We start from the raw sequence: 17,352 nt of genomic DNA on the forward strand, positions 1-17,352 counted from the left end.
TTGGGCTTTATCCATTTACCAGCAAATGCCATAATTTTATTCTTCTTTATGACTGAGTAATATTCCATTGTGTATATATACCACCGTTTCTTTATCCATTCATTAATTGAAGGGCTTCTAGATTGATTCACAATCTAGCTATTGTGAACTGAGCTGCTATGAACATTGATGTAGCTGCATCACTGTAGTATGCTAGAGTGGGAGAAAATCTTTTCCACATACACTTCAGACAGAGCACTCATCTCCAAAGTTTATAAAGAACTTAAAAAACTTTATACCCAAAATACAAAGAACCCAATCAATAAATGGACTAAGGAAATGGGCAGGCACTTCACAGAAGAAGATATACAGGTGATCAACAAATAAACTGAGGAGTGGGATAGCTGGGTCAAATGGTGGGTCCATTCCAAGTTTTATGAGGAATCTCCATACTGCTGTCCAGAGTGGCTGCACCAATTTGCAACTCCACCATCAATGTATGAGTGTGCCTTTTTCCCCACATCCATGCCAACATTTACTATTTCTTGTGTTCTTGATAATAGCTATTCTAATTGGAGTTAGATGAAATCTTAGGGTGGTTTTAATTTACATTTCTCTAGTTACTAGAGATGATGAGCACTTTTTCATATATTTGTTGATCACCTGTATATCTTCTTCTGTGAAGTGCCTGCCCATTTCCTTAGTCCATTTATTGATTGGGTTCTTTGTATTTTGGGTATAAAGTTTTTTAAGTTCTTTATAAACTTTGGAGATGAGTGCTCTGTCTGAAGTGTATGTGGAAAAGATTTTCTCCCACTCTACAGGCTCTCTTTTCACATTATTGATTGTTTCCTGTGCTGAAAAAAAACTTTGTAGTTTGAATTTATCCCATTTATTGATTCTTGCTTTTATTTCTTGCATTCTGGGGGTCTTGTTAAGGAAGCCTGGTCCTAAGCCAACGTGATAAAGATTCGGGCCTACTTTCTCTTCTATTTGGTGAAGGGTCTCAGGCCTGATTCCTAGATCCTTGGACCATTTTGAAGAAAATCGGGGGCTGGGGATATAGCTCAGTTGGTAGAGGGCTTGCCTCATAAGCACAAGGCCCTGGGTTCAATCCCCAGCACCGGAAAAAAAAAAGAAAGAAAGAAAACCACATGAAGCAGTTACTGGCCATTTTTCCCAATGCTCACAAGCCCTAGCAACAAATGTGCTTTTTTTTTTGTTTGGTTTGGTGCTAGGGATGGAGTCCAGGGCAAGCATTCTACCATTGTTTTTTTTGTCTAGATTTTTTTTTTTTTTTTTCCTTAGATGTAGGTAGACACAATACCTTTTTTATTTATTTATTTTTATGTGGTGCTTGAGGATCAGACACAGTGCCTCCCACGTGCTACACAAGTACACTACCACTGAGCTACAGTCCCAGCCCCTATGTCTGGATTTTCTTATTCTGGACACTTCATATAAATGGAATCATGTGATTTTTTTTTTTTAATGACTTTTTTTTTTTTTTTTAATGTGTTTTTAAGGTTCATCCTTATACATGTCTTGGTATTCCATTCCTTATTATTGCTGAAAAATATTCCATTGTATGATTTAGCACATACTTTTCTTATATTCTTCAGTTTAAGAGTATGCTTATAAACAATTAAAATGTGGGAGGATGAGCCAGGTGTGGTGGCACCTACTTATAATCTCAGTGACTTGGGAAGCTGAAGCAGGAGGATCACAAGTTCAAAGCCAGCCTCAGCAATTTAGCAAGACCCTGTCTCAAAAAAATAGAAGACTGGGGATATGCTGCTCAGTGATTAAGAGCCCCTGGGTTCCATCCCCAATATTAAAAAAAAAAAAGTGGGAGAAAAATTTCTCTCTCTCCTTTGTTTGCTATTCATTAAACTTTAATCACATTTAACACTGTTTTTGCCTTTAATAATATTTTTTAGATCTACATTTGAATTGAATAATAGTTTAATCAAGTAAAAATTTGAGACAGACTGCTTCAAATACCCTATTATTTTTCCCTTGATAACTGCAGTCAGGATTTCCTGCCCCAGACCCCACAAGGAGTAGAGAAAACAATTCATAGGAGCAGGCTTTCCTAGGCTTAAGCTATTTTTGTGAATATCCATGCCCTCTTCTCCCTTGACTTGCTGTTGTGAATTTAGTTATGGTAGCTTTTGCTTTAAAGGATCTGAAGGCCAATGAGTCCCGGCTGAAGGACATTAACAAGGTGGCTGAAGACTTGGAGTCTGAAGGTCTGATGGCAGAGGAGGTGCAGGCTGTGCAGCAGCAGGTGGGTGGCTTCATCTTGAAACCAGGCGTTGCTGCCATGCAGGAGCAATGTGCTTCTTTTCCGCCCTTCAGAGCCCCACACGTGGCATTTCAGAGTACAGATGGGGCTTGAATGGAGGTGTGTCCTATGTGTGCCCTAAACTTCCTTGGGCCACTTTCCCTCACTCTTCATCCAGTGGGGGGACTCCTGTGTTCTCCTAAGTCCATTAAATGCTGTGAAAGTTGTGGAATGTTTGCATAGCCCTTAATTAATGGCAATTTCATGAGTTACTTAAATAAATAAAAGGTTTTGCATATAAATACTGATTTGAAATTCTGCTGGCCAGTGGGGGCTAGCATTCTAGTCTGTCTTTTGTTACTTTATCTTATATCTTTTTCTGACAGTATTGAGTGTTCTTTGAGGTTTTATTTCCTGTGAAGATAAAATTGGTTTCTCTCTCTCTTTAGGAGGTGTATGGCATGATGCCCAGGGTAAGTTAAGGGAGCTCTGTGTGGGACTTGGACATGAGGAGGTGGTAGATCCTGGGAAGAATGTAAAGTCAAGAGCTGCTTCTTGAGGATTTCTGTTCCTGAACGACAGAGATCCTTTCATGTGTAAAAATCTATGGAAAAGAAATTCCAGATATTGATTATTTATTTATTTATTTATTTATTTTTTTAGTTGTAGATGGACACAGCACTTTTATTTATTTTTGTGTGGTGCTGAGGATCAAACTCAGTGCCTCACCTGTGCTAGGCAAGTGCTCCACCACTGAGCTACAACTCCAACCCTCTCCAATTCCACTAGATAAAAATTTGGAATTTTTCTACTTACTTAAATAATTCCTCCCAAAGCCCTTGGGTTTTGTTGCTAGATGGTGGTAAACCCTAAGAGAGTGATGCTGTTTTGTTCATTAATCTGTGAACTCCCTTGGGAAAGCTAGGGTCACTGGCAGAGTGCCAGGTGTTAGGTGGTTCTGTGCCCACCTGCACGCTGCCTTAACTGCTCTTTCTTTGACTAGGATGAAACAGATTCCCAAGACAGCCTCCCCATGGAAGGTAAGGACTTCTTTGCAAGTATTGTTTCTAAGAGTTTTGCAGGAACATACAGCTTTTCATGTCCTTTTCTGGTGTGCTTTTTTTCTGAGTATTCTGCTTTTCTCTGAACTCATTTGGGCTGGCTTTTGATTTTTGTTTTTTTTTTTTTTTAAGTTGTTGATGGACCTTGATTTGTTCGTTATTTATATGCAGTGTTGAGAATCAAAACCCAGTGCCTCACACATGCTAGGCAAGCACTTTACCCTTGAGTCACAAGCCAGCCCTGGGCTGGCTTCTTTCTGACCTGGTATTGTGTTCTGTCATTCTCTGGAAATGTGATATGTGATACACAGAAACAAAGTGCTTGTGTTTGGGTGCTTAGAGTGGGCAAGATGCTATTCGTGCCAGAGTGCACTTTAAAGGGGCAGCCCAACATCCAGACTGGTAGGATGGTTAGTCCAAGAGAAGTGATATAAACACAGAAATGACTGAGAACAGAAAGAGAATAAACCTCCCCCCACCACCAGTCATCATCTGTCTTAATAGTTTCTTCCTGTGACCTAAGAAAGGCTTGCTGTTGTTAGGCTCAGGGACCTAGGCCTGTAATTCCAGCTACTGTAGAGGCTGAGGCAGGAGGCCAACCTCAGCAATTTACTAAGACTCTGTCTAAAAAAGAAGAAAAGGCCTGGGAGTGTAGCACACATACACACCCACATCACACAGAGAAGTGGGATAGGTGGAGTCTTAATTCTAGCATCATCTTCCTCCTGACCCAGCTCGTGAGACTCTTACCACTTGAAACTGTGGCAAGTTTTGCAGATTTCTCTTTTTTATTCTTATTTCTGGTGCTAGTAATTGAACCCAGGGGTTGTTAACCACTAAACCACATCCCCAGCCCTTTTTTATATTTTATTAGAGACAGGGTTTTGCTGAGTTTGCTTAGAGCCTCACTAAGGCTGGTCCAAACTTGTAATCTTCCTGCCTCAGCCTCCCAAGTCACTGGGATTATAGGCCTGTGCCACTGTGCCTGGCTAGATTTTGCTTTTTAAAAGTACATCTACCTGGGATAAGAAGAAAGCTTCAAGACCTAAACCCAAATGCCTCTCACTACTCACTTTTTGCTCCCATTTTCACCTTCACTGTCCTCCTATCTGCCCCTTCTGGGGACTCACGCCACCAACTGTGGGGTTCATTCACTGTCTCTGATTCCTCTCTGTCATTAATAGACTCAGTTGAGGGGTAGGGGCATTTTTTTTTTTTTTTTTTTTTCCTTTTTGATTCAACTTTTTTCAATTTTTAATTTTTCTCATAATAAAAATTGATGGTGACTGAATAGGCGACAGTTACTATCTGACCACTTGACACTTTCCTGGCACCACAGTGGTTTGTTTGTTTTAGAAATGTGCTTAGAGATCTTCTGAGAGGGTTAGGGACAGTGGACCTGCACACACCCACATTCACGTGCATGTCACCTGGTAGGAGTCATGGGGTCATGGTGAGGCTTACTCCCCTACATCCACGCTCGGCTCTGTCCTTTCTGATGGTGTACTTGAAGGAGTATGTGCCAGGTGGTTTCTTTCACACAAATTGGTGAGCTCTGTAGTCCAGTGGGAACTTAAGATTTTTTAGAAATGAGAACAAAGCTTAATTCACTGACTTAATCCTTTTCTTTTGGCGAAGCTGTTGCCCCTTCCTTCAGGAAGATGCTGTTGGAGGGAACAGTAGCCCTGTAGCTGTGTCAGACATCAGGTTGATTTTTTTTTTTTTTTTTTTTTTTAGTACACCTCACTGTTTTGAACAATCTCAGCTGCCAACAAATGTTAAATTGAGTGTTTCCAGAGTGTTCTATAACAAGGACAAGTTTAAGGCACTAATTAATCTTTGAGCTGTTTTTTTCTGTCCAACCAGCTGTTACAATGTGGTTTCACAGACTGGGATGTAGCTCAGTGGCAAAATAAAATGCTTGCCTCACATTCATGAAGCTCTGGGTTTAATCCTCAGTTCCAAAAAAGACAACATGGTTTTCATCATTCTCTTTTCACTCTTCCTTGCATCAATCTAATCATGGACTGGGCCTGACTGTACACTGTGACTCTTCTCCTGCCTTTCTCAGGTTGATTGCTTTTATTAATACTTCTGTTCTGAATGTTGCCACTATCCATTTAAGATGATTTTGGTTGACCATTGGACCTATTCGGTGGCACTTGAAGCTCAGATCTCTGTCTCTTACTGGCAGAAGCTTGATTGTTTTTTCTTCTGCTCTCTTCCTTATATAGTCTGCTCGTCTGATGGTTCACACTGTGGCCACCTTCAATTCCATCAAGGTAAGAAGCAGTGCACCAGCTCTGCTGGCTCTTCCCCTGCTTTCCTTCACTACCTTCCTTTCCTGTATATAGTCTCCTCCAGGAGACTCCCCTGAGCACCTGGGGCAGATGCCAAAACTCTTCCTGGGGTCTGCTCTGGCTGGAGGAGCAGCTGGGCAAGTGTTGGAGCTGGAGTCTCTGGCATTTATCTACTCGGCAGTTACTCAGGGGACAGGTGCCACATGCCAGGCACCAGGCCCAGAGAGAGTGAGGACAATTAGCTGTGTCTCTATTCCTGTCTCAAAGGGGATTTCCTAGGTCAGGCATTGAGTGAATGCCAGTCATTTTCGGACATGGTGATTTTGAGTTCCTGAAATTTTTTTTTGTATATATTCATTTATTCCACCACGAAGATTGGGAATAGGAAGTTACTATACTTTGAATTTAAGTCATTTTCCTAAGGCCTGGTGGTGGGTATGACGAAGGAGAATGGGAGCAGGGCTGACACTGCCACCTTCATGCAGGAAATGAACGAGCGCTGGCGGTCCTGCAGCAGCTGGCTGAGGAACGGAGCCAGCTCTTGGGCGTTGCTCATGAAGTACAGAGGTTCCACAGGTGAGGGGCCAGACGAGGGAGAAATGGGAACTGTCTGTCTGACACGGGTGGCCAGGCTTACTGACCGGGGTCTCAGCATACTGGCAGGCCTGCTGGTTTGTGAACTCTGGCATGTAGGGACCATATGTGGACACATGGTGATGCTCAGTAAGTACTGAGAGAACAAATGTGGTGAGCTTTTCTATCCTAGAGCTATAGGTGGTCACTTCTGACAAATGTACAAATTGCCAGAAGGAATTTTTCCTGTTTGTCCTGGAACTAAGACAAACCATTCTGAGAATTTAGATTTATTAATTAATTTTTAAATTTTTATTTTTTGCTGTACTGGGGATTGAATCCAGGGTGCTCTACAAATGAACTACTTCCCCTAGTCCTTTTTATTTTATTTGTTTGTTTATTTTATTATTCATTTATTTTTTGGTACGAGGGATTTGAACCAGGAGCATTTCACCACTGACCACATCCATAGCCCCCTTTTATTTTTGTGACAGGGTCTTGCTAAGTTGCTTAGGGTCTCACGAGTAGCTTATGATCTTCCCATCTCAGCCTCCTGAGCTCCTGGGATTATGGGCATGTGCCACCATACCCACGCCATTCTCAGCATTATTAATTGAAGGTGGTTTCATCTGCAGAGATGCTGATGAACCAAAGAATGGATTGAGAGAAGAATCAGGCTCTAAATACAGACAACTATGGCCATGATCTGGCCCAGCGTCCAGGCCCTACAGCGCAAGCATGAGGGCTTTGAGAGGGACCTTGCAGCTCTCGGTGACAAGTGAGAGGTGCCTGGAGCTTAACCAAGTCTTATTCTCTGCCAGAGCACAGCTTATTTATTTGTGTTTTCCTATTTTCTTCCCAAAGGTAAATTCCCTCGGGGAGACAGCCCAGCGCCTGATCCAGTCCTCACCCTGAATCTGGCAGAGGACCTTTAAAGAGAAGTGCACCGAGTTAAATCAGGCCTGGACCAGCTTGGGGAAACGTGCAGACCAACGCAAGGCGAAATTGGGTGATTCCCATGACCTGCAGCGCTTCCTCAGCGATTTCCGGTAAAAAATTGAATGTTGCTCAGAGCTCTAGAACATAGCACCATCTTTGTAGAGGTTTTTTTTGGTTTCTTTTTCCTCCAGTATGGAGATTGAAGCAGTGCTTGCTCATGCTAGGCAAGCACTCTACCATTTGAGTGCCTCAAATTTTGGGATCCTCCTGCCTCACCCTACCAAGTAGCTAGGATTACAGGCGTGCACCACTGCACCAAGCTTGTAGTCATTTTTTATTATGAAAATAATACCTGATCAGTATAAATTCTCAGACTACTGAATGTCAAAACTCTTAAGTCTACTTTCCTGTGCTCACATGTGCAGACACTCTCAACCTCCCCATCCTTTTGCTAATGATTTATATTTTTACTGATATTGTATACCTTAGTCTTTTCCATTAACTTCTTTTAGAAGAGTTTCAAGGCCACGGAGTAGCTGAAAGAATGACAAAAGGAGCAACTGATGCTTTCACCTATAGTCACCAGTTAACTTTGTGACATTCTTGTTATCTCTGGATGCTTTTTTTTTTTCCTGCCTGTGAGCACATTGAAGATCCCTGTCACTTTGCCTCTGAACAGGAGAGTACATCTCCCAACATCAGCATCATACCTGTCTACTACATTTCCATTATCACCCCTGAGAAACCAAATATGTCTACATTCAGTTTTTTTCAGTTGTCTTTCATATTTTTTTTTTTTTTTTTTTTTTTTCTCTTTTAGAAGGAGGATACTGGACATTTCTTTTATATATATGTATTTTCTGTTTTAGAAGGGGGGATACTGGGCATTGAACCCAGGGGCACTCTACCACTGAGCTGCATCCCCAGCTCTTTTTATTTTTTTATTTTGGAACAGGGTCTTGCCAAATTGCTGGGGCTGATCTCAAACTTGCGATCCTCCTGCCTTGGCCTCCTGAGTCACTGGGATTATAGGCCATGTGCCAATATACCTGCATTCCGTTATTTTATTACTAAGGCTTATTGTTGATCCAAGTTCTAGACAAGGATTCTCAGTGCATTTGGTAGCCTTGTCTTAGTTTACTTTAACTTCGAACAGTATCCCCCTCCACTCTGGTTTTTGTCTTTCATGATATTAGCTTTTTTTTTTCTTTTAATGTACTGAGGATCGAACTAGGGGTGCTTAACCACTGAGCCACATCCCCAGCCCTTTTTATAATTTATTTAAAGACAGGGTCTCACTGAGTTACTTAGGGCCTCACTAAGTTGCTGAGGCTGGCTTTGAACTCTCAATCCTCCTGCCTTAGAGTCCTGAGCCACTGGATTACAAGCATGCACCACCGTGCCCAGTGACATTGGCATTTTTTAAGTCTAGGACAGTTGTCTTGCAGAATGACCCTTGGTCTCCGTGCCTCAGTCTTAATGGTTACATGGTGTTCTGTGAATGGTTGATGCATAATTTGCCTTAGCAATAGCCGTCTGGGTGTGTTGTGCTCTTTAACAATATTCTTGCCCACATGCCCACACATGGACATGTGCAGTGTTAGTTGATTGCTATTTGGATAGGAGTAGGCAGATGAGACCCCGTCCCTTTCTACGCCTCAGGTAGGGTGTCTTAGTTACTAGTTGGGATTTTTTTCTCTTTTTTTGAGGCAAAGATTAGGTAACAAGTGTGCCATACACTGGTTCTCCATGTAGTCGCTGTCATGTAGCCATTCCCATCTGCTGAGTTTGGAAATCTTTTTCTCAACCCTAGAGTAACATCCCATCCCTTAACTAACCACTCTAGGCCCTAGGAACCTCTGATCTGCTTTCCATCCCTGTGTATTTGCCTGTTTTGGATGTTGCCTTGAAAACAATCATATGCTATATTGCCCTGTACAATGTTACTCACCTTATACTGGTGCCTCTGTGAAAAACCAGATTAAATGTGCGCCTAGGCCTAGGGCTTCAAGATTTTATACTGAAGAAAGACTTGTAGTTGATGCCATCAACACGTAGGACACAGGTATTGCTTCTGTGTAGAACCTGTTCTTCCATACAGTAGAGATCTTAGTTGTAAGCTGTTCGTGTATCTTTGAGAAATGATACTGGTGGTTTTTGTGGTTTTTTCCCCCCAATATCTCATTCAAGATGAATAAGAGTCTATGAAAACCCTTTGCCCAGAAACCCAGCACATGCAATAGATAACTAGATTAACCCAAAATAACCTCTGAGGCAAGAATGATGTGGGTCTGTTTTCCTGGGCAGGAGGCCTGCTTGCCAGTAGTGTAATAGCTGTTCCTCTGGATCTGGTTTCCAGGGACCTCATGTCTTGGATCAATGGAATACGGGGGTTGGTGTCTTCAGATGAACTAGCCAAGGATGTCACTGGAGCTGAAGCTCTGCTGGAGCGACACCAGGTGGGTGGATCTGCCTGCTAAGTAGCCTCGCCCCCTATCCTTCTTTGTGAGCCAGTGGTTGACACTTGCATGGGTATCTTCTGCCAGTTATCTAATCCCTTCCCTCCCCTTGGCAGGAACACCGGACAGAAATTGATGCCAGGGCTGGCACTTTCCAGGCATTTGAGCAGTTTGGGCAGCAGTTGTTGGCTCATGGGCACTATGCCAGCCCGGGATCAAGGAGAAACTCGATATTCTTGATCAGGAGCGTGCAGACCTGGAGAAGGCCTGGGTTCAACGCAGGATGATGCTGGATCAGTGCCTTGAACTGCAGGTGCGTGTGACCTGCATTTCTGACCAGGTGTTCCCTTGCAGAAGGCCCCATCTTCTCACCTGCCTGTCTGCCCCTCTAGCTGTTTCATCGGGATTGTGAGCAAGCCGAGAATTGGATGGCTGCCCGGGAGGCCTTCCTGAACACTGAAGACAGAGGAGACTCGCTGGATAGTGTGGAGGCTCTGATCAAGAAACACGAAGATTTTGACAAAGCTATCAATGTCCAGGTAAGGCCCTCAGCAATGGAATCTGAATCTGGATTTTTCCTGATTGGCATGTTCTCTTATTTGTTGGTTAATTCTCCTTTCCATTCTTAACAGTTAGAATGAAAAGTACTCATTGACTTGGTTTTCTCAGCTAGAGAGATTTGGCAGTTTCCTTAAATTACAATATTTGGTTTTTATGCTGGGTATTTTTTCATATGCTTATTTGCAATTTTAATTATCCTCTTCAGTGAAATACTTGTTTTTGTGTTTTGTTAATTTTTAATTGCATTATTTTGCTGATTGTTGAGTTTTCCATCTTTTGTATATTTTGTAAACAAGTGCGTGCATTGCACGTTTTTTTCACAGTCTATGGATTGATTGCTCTTTATAAATGATTTGATTGACTAAAAAGTTTTTTTAAAAAGATTTGGTTTGGTGCTCAGGGTCCAACTTGGTGATAGAGCACTTGCTTAACAAAATTCCAGAGGCCCTGAGTTCAATCACTGGTACTGCAAACAAAACAAACAAAAATACTTGTGTCTAACTACAAAAACTAGCAATTAGTTTACTGTTAAAATCTCCAAAGAATGAGATTTAACATACATAATATGTACATAAATAAACTTTTAAAAACTTTTTCAGGCTTTAGAATGGTCCTTGATGGTAGGCTGTGCTTAATATGCAACCAGGCTCTGAGTTCAGACCCCAGTATAAAATAAACTTAAATTTTTTTAAATAAGGAGCTGGGGTTGTTAGCTCAGTGATAGAGGCACTTGCCTTGCACATGAGAGGCGCTGGGTTCAATCTCAACATCACATAAAAATAAAGGCAGTGTGTCCATCTACAACCTAAAAAGATATTAAAAAAAAAAAAAAAGGAAACAACCCATTATCTGATAGTGGTTTAGGATATAGTATCAGTTTTGTCACAGGAAATTATTTTATTTTTAAAGGGAGGAACTTGGGGGTAATAAGTAATATGTGCATATAAAGAACAAAACATATTTTGTTGAAGATCTTGATAACTTTTCCATTGTGCAGCCTTATGGTTTGTGTGACATTCCACTACTTTTCCAGCATTTGCCCTACCCCATTGTGACCTGGAATTTTCCTGAATTAAAACTCTACTCTAGTCATGATTAAATCAAGCTTTCTTCTGGCTTTTTACACTCCTGCTTCTAAAGTGTCAGTGTATTCTGATCCTGTCACTAGTAGTTCGCAGTTCACCCAAAATAACTGTTCTCTGCTGCAGATCAGCAGTCTAGAAAGGCCCAGCCCTGCCTAACTTGTTCTCACCCTTTGTTTGCACACAGGAGGAGAAGATCGCCGCCCTACAGGCCTTTTGCCGACCAACTCATTGCAGCTGGCCACTATGCTAAGGGGACATTGCCAGCCGGCGCAATGAGGTCTTGGACAGGTGGGTGTCCCATGGCATGACAGTCTCAGCTCTGAGAGGATGTCTGGCCCTGCCTGTCTTCCAACTTCCATCTCCATCGAAAGGGCTGTTCACATTTGCTCTCCCTGATTCACTTTCTCAGGTGGCGACGCCTGAAAGCCCAGATGATTGAGAAGAAAGGTCAAAGTTGGGAGAATCTCAGACCCTCCAGCAGTTCAGCCGGGATGTAGATGAGGATTGAAGCGTGGATCAGTGAAAAACTGCAACAGCAAGTGATGAGTCGTACAAGGATCCCACCAATATCAGGTGAGCAGGATGATGGATGAAGTAGACCCGTGTTACTGAGTAGGTTCTGTTAAGTAAGTTGTCTTTAAAGGGGGGGATATACCTGCTAAAACACTTTGGTTTATGGTGAAGACAGTGACAACTATTTTAATAAGCTGAGTCAGTGGAAAGTCTTACTAATGGTTAGAGCCATTTGGAAGCCACTTTGTAGGATGTCTCTGTCAAAGCCATATCTGCCACAAAAAGTCCATGTAACCCTCTCCTGTTAACTATTCCCCAGTGCTGAGCTTCCCAGGGAAGTATGACAGCAGGGTGAGTCTGTTTAATAGCTGATACTTATGTTCACATCAGTGTACTGAACTCTTATTCTTTTAATCTGTTTTTGTAGCTTTCCAAGCTGCTGGTAAGTTTTCCATGTTTTTAACAGTTAATAGATACATGAGCTCTGGTATTTGTGTTGTTCTCTGTAGAGTACCGTTACTGTGGTCACACATGGTCTGCTTTTGTCTCCTCATCCATCCTTTTCATTCTAATCCTTCATCACCTTCCATGCAAGTGTCCCTGTGGGATGTGGCTTTCTCTGTTGTAATTAGCCTGAACCCAACCCCCTCCACTCTCCCAATTCATCATATAGGCAAGTTCTGTACAGTGTTTGATTTGCGGGGCAGTAGTTGACTGCTTTCTTTCAAGAGGTGTGTCTGTTGAAAGTGAAATAATTAGCTTTTCTGTACACACTTTGTCTCAAGTCTTGGTGGGGCCCAGGCAGGGCAGTCTAGTCTGGGATAAGAGCTAGATGCATACCCTTTCTGACATCCACAGTTGCTGCCCGCTGGAGAGGAGCAGGTGGCTGTGAAGAGGCATGGTCTGCTTCTGAATTTGAGAGGTTAAGACAGGAGCAGACATTACACAGCTGGCAGTGAAGGATATATAACCATCAGCAGGCTAGCCCAGAAGTTACATATCCACACCTGTAATCCCAGCAACTCAGGAGGCTGAGGAATTAGCAAAACCCTGATTCAAAATAAAAAATGAAAAGTATAACTATAAAGCTCTAAGAAAAGGAAAAAGGACTGGGGCTGTAGTTAAGTGGTAAAGCTTGTCCTTGGGTTCAATCCCCCCCCCCCCCCCCCCTATTTTTTTTTAAAAATTAATTATTTATTTATTTATTTTAGCAGTCTGGAGATTGAACCCAGGGCCTTGTGCTTGTGAGGCAAGCACTCTACCAACTGAGCTGTATCCCCAGCCCCTAAAAAAATTTTTTTTAAAGTTGCATCTCGATGGAAGGAAGGAATTTATAGAAGAAAATAAGTGGGATTTGAACCAGAGTGGTTGGAGCAAGACACAGAAGAGGGAATTAGACTTTTGTCAGGATCTGTGCTTAAGACACCCTTTTGTCCTTGTGTTTTGGGTCAGGAGGGTGGAGTACGTGATGGGCACATCACATTGGTGCTGAATTGAGCCACTGGGTGGGGAGGGGAGCACCCTCTGACAGTTACTGCCTCTGAAATGAAACATTTGATGCAGAATTCTTCCCTAAACATACGCTTTTTTTTCTTTTAGTTTATTCCCCCATTAACACTTTTCCCATCCCAAGTGCTTTTCGCAGAATTATGCTATAGCTGTGTCCCTGCGATTGCCTCTTGTAGTGCTTCAGCACCTTCTGTTTCTTCATGAGTTCTTAAAAACCATTTAGACCTCCAGCCCTCTCTTCCTAGTAAAAGTTAATTCCAACCTGCCCATCAGGCCTAGGTTTTGACAGTGGCTCAGTGTTTTTGATTAATAACACTACGAAATATACACCAACAAAGCAATGGTCTGTAGCAGCTATAGATTTTTTCCTCAGTCAGTGAAGGACAGAATCAGCCATCAAATCTATTGCTGTGTGGTGATGGTGCCTTAGACCATGAGATATCCCCACGCATGTTGTTAGAGCATCTGTCCAATAAGGACAAAGCCATGGATGGAAGTTAATGTACAAGTATGTTCAAAATTGACCTTGGCCGTTGCCATCTGCTGTGGAATGTTAGAAAGCATGTGCTTCTGGGACTTGCTCCCAGTTAGCTAGTGCAGCCCTTTCAGAACTGACTTTCATCCCCTGCTCCTAACTTCATTTCTCTTCCAGCCCAAACCCTCACTGAACTCCCCACAGTCTTACAATATTTCACACACCTTCCAATTGCCTTCTATAGAGCACATGGACTCTTGGCCCATTTCTTTAAGTTTCCACCACTCTCTCCCTCTTGAGCATCCATCCTGCCTTAAAGATGTGCCTTGAAGGTGCTGGCTTTCAAGCATGTTCTTGGTATTTTCAGAGCAAGCACCAGAAGCACCAGGCCTTCGAAGCAGAACTGCATGCCAATGCTGACCGGATCCGTGGGGTCATCGACATGGGCAACTCCCTCATTGAGCGTGGGGCCTGTGCTGGAAGTGAGGATGCCGTCAAGGTATGGCCTGGGGTTTCCTGACTGTCCACAGGATGCTTCCTCTTAAACAGGGTCCTAAGAACATAAAGCAATTAGGGAGTTTGCAAAGGCTGCTTTGCAGATGGGATGTTGGTAGCAGTGGCTTCTGTGAGCGTTTCCATTGGTGTTCCTCCTTATGTTCTTAAACTGGGCTTTAAATTCTACCAGCCCAGTGACTCCCTTCTTGTCCACAGGCCCGCCTGGCTGCCCTAGCTGATCAGTGGCAGTTCCTGGTGCAGAAGTCAGCTGAGAAGAGCCAGAAACTGAAAGAGGCTAACAAACAGCAGAACTTTAACACTGGGATCAAGGACTTTGACTTCTGGCTCTCTGAGGTAATGTAAAGTAGTTTGCCCTTGGAGGAAGGAATTTCTTGTCATTTGGGATAATAAGGCAGCAAGCAAGCCCAAAACCAGGAGAAGGGAGTGGCTCACTGGGTGTATTTTTTCTTTTTTTTTTCTTTTTTTTTCTTTTTTTTTTTTAATTTATTTTTATGTAAACAAATGGGATACATGTTGTTTCTGTTTGTACATGGAGTAACAGCATACCATTTGCATATTCATACATTTACATAGAGTAATGATGTTTGATTCATTCCGTTATTTTTTTCCTTCCCCCCACCTTTCCCACCCCTCTTTTCCCTCTATACAGTCCCATCCTTCCTCCATTCTTGCCCCCCTCCCCACCCCCCATTACGTGTCATCATCCGCTTATCTCACTGGGTATATTTTAACAGAAGTCCTCGTTAGCAAATATGAGTTGTTTGCTGTGATGGATTTATGGAGCAAAAGGAATGGATGGATATTCAGAGAAAAGAGCTGATTGGTGGGGGACCTAGACCTCACATCACTTCTCTCCCAGGTAATACAGTGAGAAGAGATGTGGGGTCTAGTGTGTGGGCAGCTCTGACAAGTCTATGTCAACATAGAGCCAGAAGAGCAGTGAGTCAGGGAGCTAGGGTTAGATGCTTTCCCCAAGTAGGAAATTGGGAAAAGTAGAGAGAATCAGAATAGAAATTTGTAGAGGACCACCACTAACATTTAGTTTTTCTTTCCAGTCTGTATGTCTATGAGTATTTGAAGAGGTATATTTCATATAGTTGAGCTCATGCTATAATTTTTCCCAGCTCAATAAAAATTCTTCCCTAACATCTGAGTGACTAGGGAAATCCCTCACGGAGCTCTGATGTATTTGACCATCTCCCTATTATTGGCCATTCAAGTGTCCTGTTTGGGGGCATATACAATTTTACTGCAGTGATCATCCTTGTGTGTTACTCTTCACTTACTCCTGCTTCTTTGCCTGGGGGTGTTTCAGCACAGTGGGGTAGCTGCACTCTTGCCCTTGGCCCCCACCAGGCAGGCCTGGGCCTTTGGCCATACTATTTAAATTAATGGGCTCATGAGTTGCATTGGATTGGCAGAAGGGAAGAGTGTCAGGCTGGCCTGGCTGAGTGGGCATAACACCTCATGACTGCAAAGAACTTGGAATACCAGCTGGACATCCTGGATCTTCCAGAGTACCACATGGGCACCATACTGCAGCCTTTCCCTTTTTGTTGGCAGGTGGAGGCCCTTCTGGCATCTGAAGATTATGGCAAAGACCTGGCTTCTGTGAACAACTTGCTGAAAAAGCATCAGCTGCTGGAGGCGGATATCTCTGCCATGAGGTAAGGCAGACACAGCACATGGTGAGCAGGAGAGCAGGCAGGCCCCAGGTTGTCTGTGACTCAACCTTGGAGGACTAAGAAAGAGGCTAGACATTTGAGGAAGGAGAGTGCTTAAGGCAGAGGCCCTGGATGTGGCAGTGTCCAGGGGTTGATATACTCTTGCCAATTATCAAGGCTCATGAGAGAACTAGTTTTTAAGTTTATCTATCACTATTTACCATCGTTAAAAATTAATTTTTGGGCTGTAGCTGTAGCTCAGTTGGTAGAGTGCTTCCTTGCAGGTGTGAGGCACTGGGTTCACTTAGCACCACATAAAAATAAATGAATAAGATATTGTGTCCATCTACAACTAAAAAAAATTTTTTTAATTAATTTTAAAAAGACCCAAGGATTATGATACCATATGATTCTGCTTCTGTATTCTTGAAAATAACAAAATTAGGATACAGAGGAACAAATCTGTGGATGCCATGGGGTAGGGTGGGGAAAGGGCTGCACCTGTAAAGAGGTCACTCGAGAGTTCCCTATGGGGACAGAACAGTTCTATATCTTGTTTGTGTGAACCTGTGAGTGTAATAAATTGCATGGGATTTGCAATTGCACATACTTTCACAGATACACAAATGAGTGCTTCTAAAACTGGGGTGACATATAAGCATGGCCTTCTGGATTATACCAGTGTCAGTTCCTGGTTTTGACATTACACTCTAGTTATGAAACTGTTACTGCTGGAGGAAGGAGTCACAGGACCTATACTGTTTTCCAGCTTATCATAATCTATGATTAGCCTCAAAAAATTGACTAAAATTGAGAAAAAAATTAAATATTCATTTCACATAAGCTTATCATAAGTTTTATAAGTAACATTTTTCATGAACCTTAACAATATCTTTCCAAAATAAAAAGGAATGAGAAGAGTAGCATTGGTTACATTTGTGCAAATCTCTTTAATGCCAGCTTGATTGAAGGAAGGCTGGACTTTTGTAGCTGCTTCTCAGTTGGGTTTATTGAGATATATTGTAAGAAAATGCAGCTCTCCCAGGAGGGAGTATTTCAGTTCACATTGCTGTGATCACTGTTCCCTGGCACTTCAGCAGCATCCATGGTCGTGGTTTTCTTAAAGGGTGGTGGGAAAGTGCATTGACCCCTATCAGTCAGTTTTTCACACTGAATTATATTAAAATCCACTGGTCCATCCTGGACTTTGAATGGTTCTTTTATTCACTTGTGATTTTATAGCAGCATGCATGTCTCGTTGGGTGAATCTTGGTAGCTGAGTTATGCACGTTCTGAGTATTGACACATTCTATTATGTGACAACAAAATATCACATTCATTAACATCACCAGCATTCTCATCAGAAAAATCTTTATTTTGTGACGCTGTCAAGCTCATGGGTGACAGATACAAACTTTTCAAAATTTGGAT

General features: G+C 42.5%; 1 protein-coding gene and 1 long non-coding RNA gene across 2 annotated transcripts in view; one reads left to right on the forward strand and one right to left on the reverse strand.

The window, feature by feature from the left end:
• The window catches only part of LOC306645526, a 187,121-nt gene extending 182,595 nt beyond the window's left edge, over positions 1-4,526 (reverse strand). The window contains exon 1 of the long non-coding RNA XR_013759680.1: positions 3,544-4,526. This is a non-coding gene — a long non-coding RNA (uncharacterized lncRNA). The remainder of the gene's footprint in view (positions 1-3,543) is intronic.
• Positions 1-17,352, forward strand: part of SPTAN1 (spectrin alpha, non-erythrocytic 1) — a 67,759-nt gene that overhangs the window by 37,128 nt on the left and 13,279 nt on the right. The window contains 29 exon segments of the mRNA XM_079113447.1: positions 2,165-2,269; positions 2,716-2,739; positions 3,270-3,284; positions 3,286-3,306; positions 5,562-5,609; positions 6,113-6,131; positions 6,134-6,203; positions 6,836-6,862; positions 6,864-6,912; positions 6,914-6,978; positions 7,022-7,106; positions 7,108-7,122; positions 7,125-7,249; positions 9,499-9,598; positions 9,715-9,808; positions 9,811-9,911; positions 9,991-10,137; positions 11,429-11,455; positions 11,457-11,490; positions 11,493-11,532; positions 11,654-11,687; positions 11,690-11,746; positions 11,748-11,772; positions 11,775-11,810; positions 11,813-11,832; positions 14,109-14,240; positions 14,453-14,590; positions 15,821-15,914; positions 15,917-15,924. Of these exon segments, the coding sequence (XP_078969573.1) occupies positions 2,165-2,269; positions 2,716-2,739; positions 3,270-3,284; positions 3,286-3,306; positions 5,562-5,609; positions 6,113-6,131; positions 6,134-6,203; positions 6,836-6,862; positions 6,864-6,912; positions 6,914-6,978; positions 7,022-7,106; positions 7,108-7,122; positions 7,125-7,249; positions 9,499-9,598; positions 9,715-9,808; positions 9,811-9,911; positions 9,991-10,137; positions 11,429-11,455; positions 11,457-11,490; positions 11,493-11,532; positions 11,654-11,687; positions 11,690-11,746; positions 11,748-11,772; positions 11,775-11,810; positions 11,813-11,832; positions 14,109-14,240; positions 14,453-14,590; positions 15,821-15,914; positions 15,917-15,924 (1,755 nt within the window).

This window comes from Sciurus vulgaris (genome assembly GCF_902686455.1).
Source record: "Sciurus vulgaris genome assembly, chromosome: 15".
In the NCBI taxonomy this organism is placed as follows: domain Eukaryota; kingdom Metazoa; phylum Chordata; class Mammalia; order Rodentia; family Sciuridae; genus Sciurus; species Sciurus vulgaris.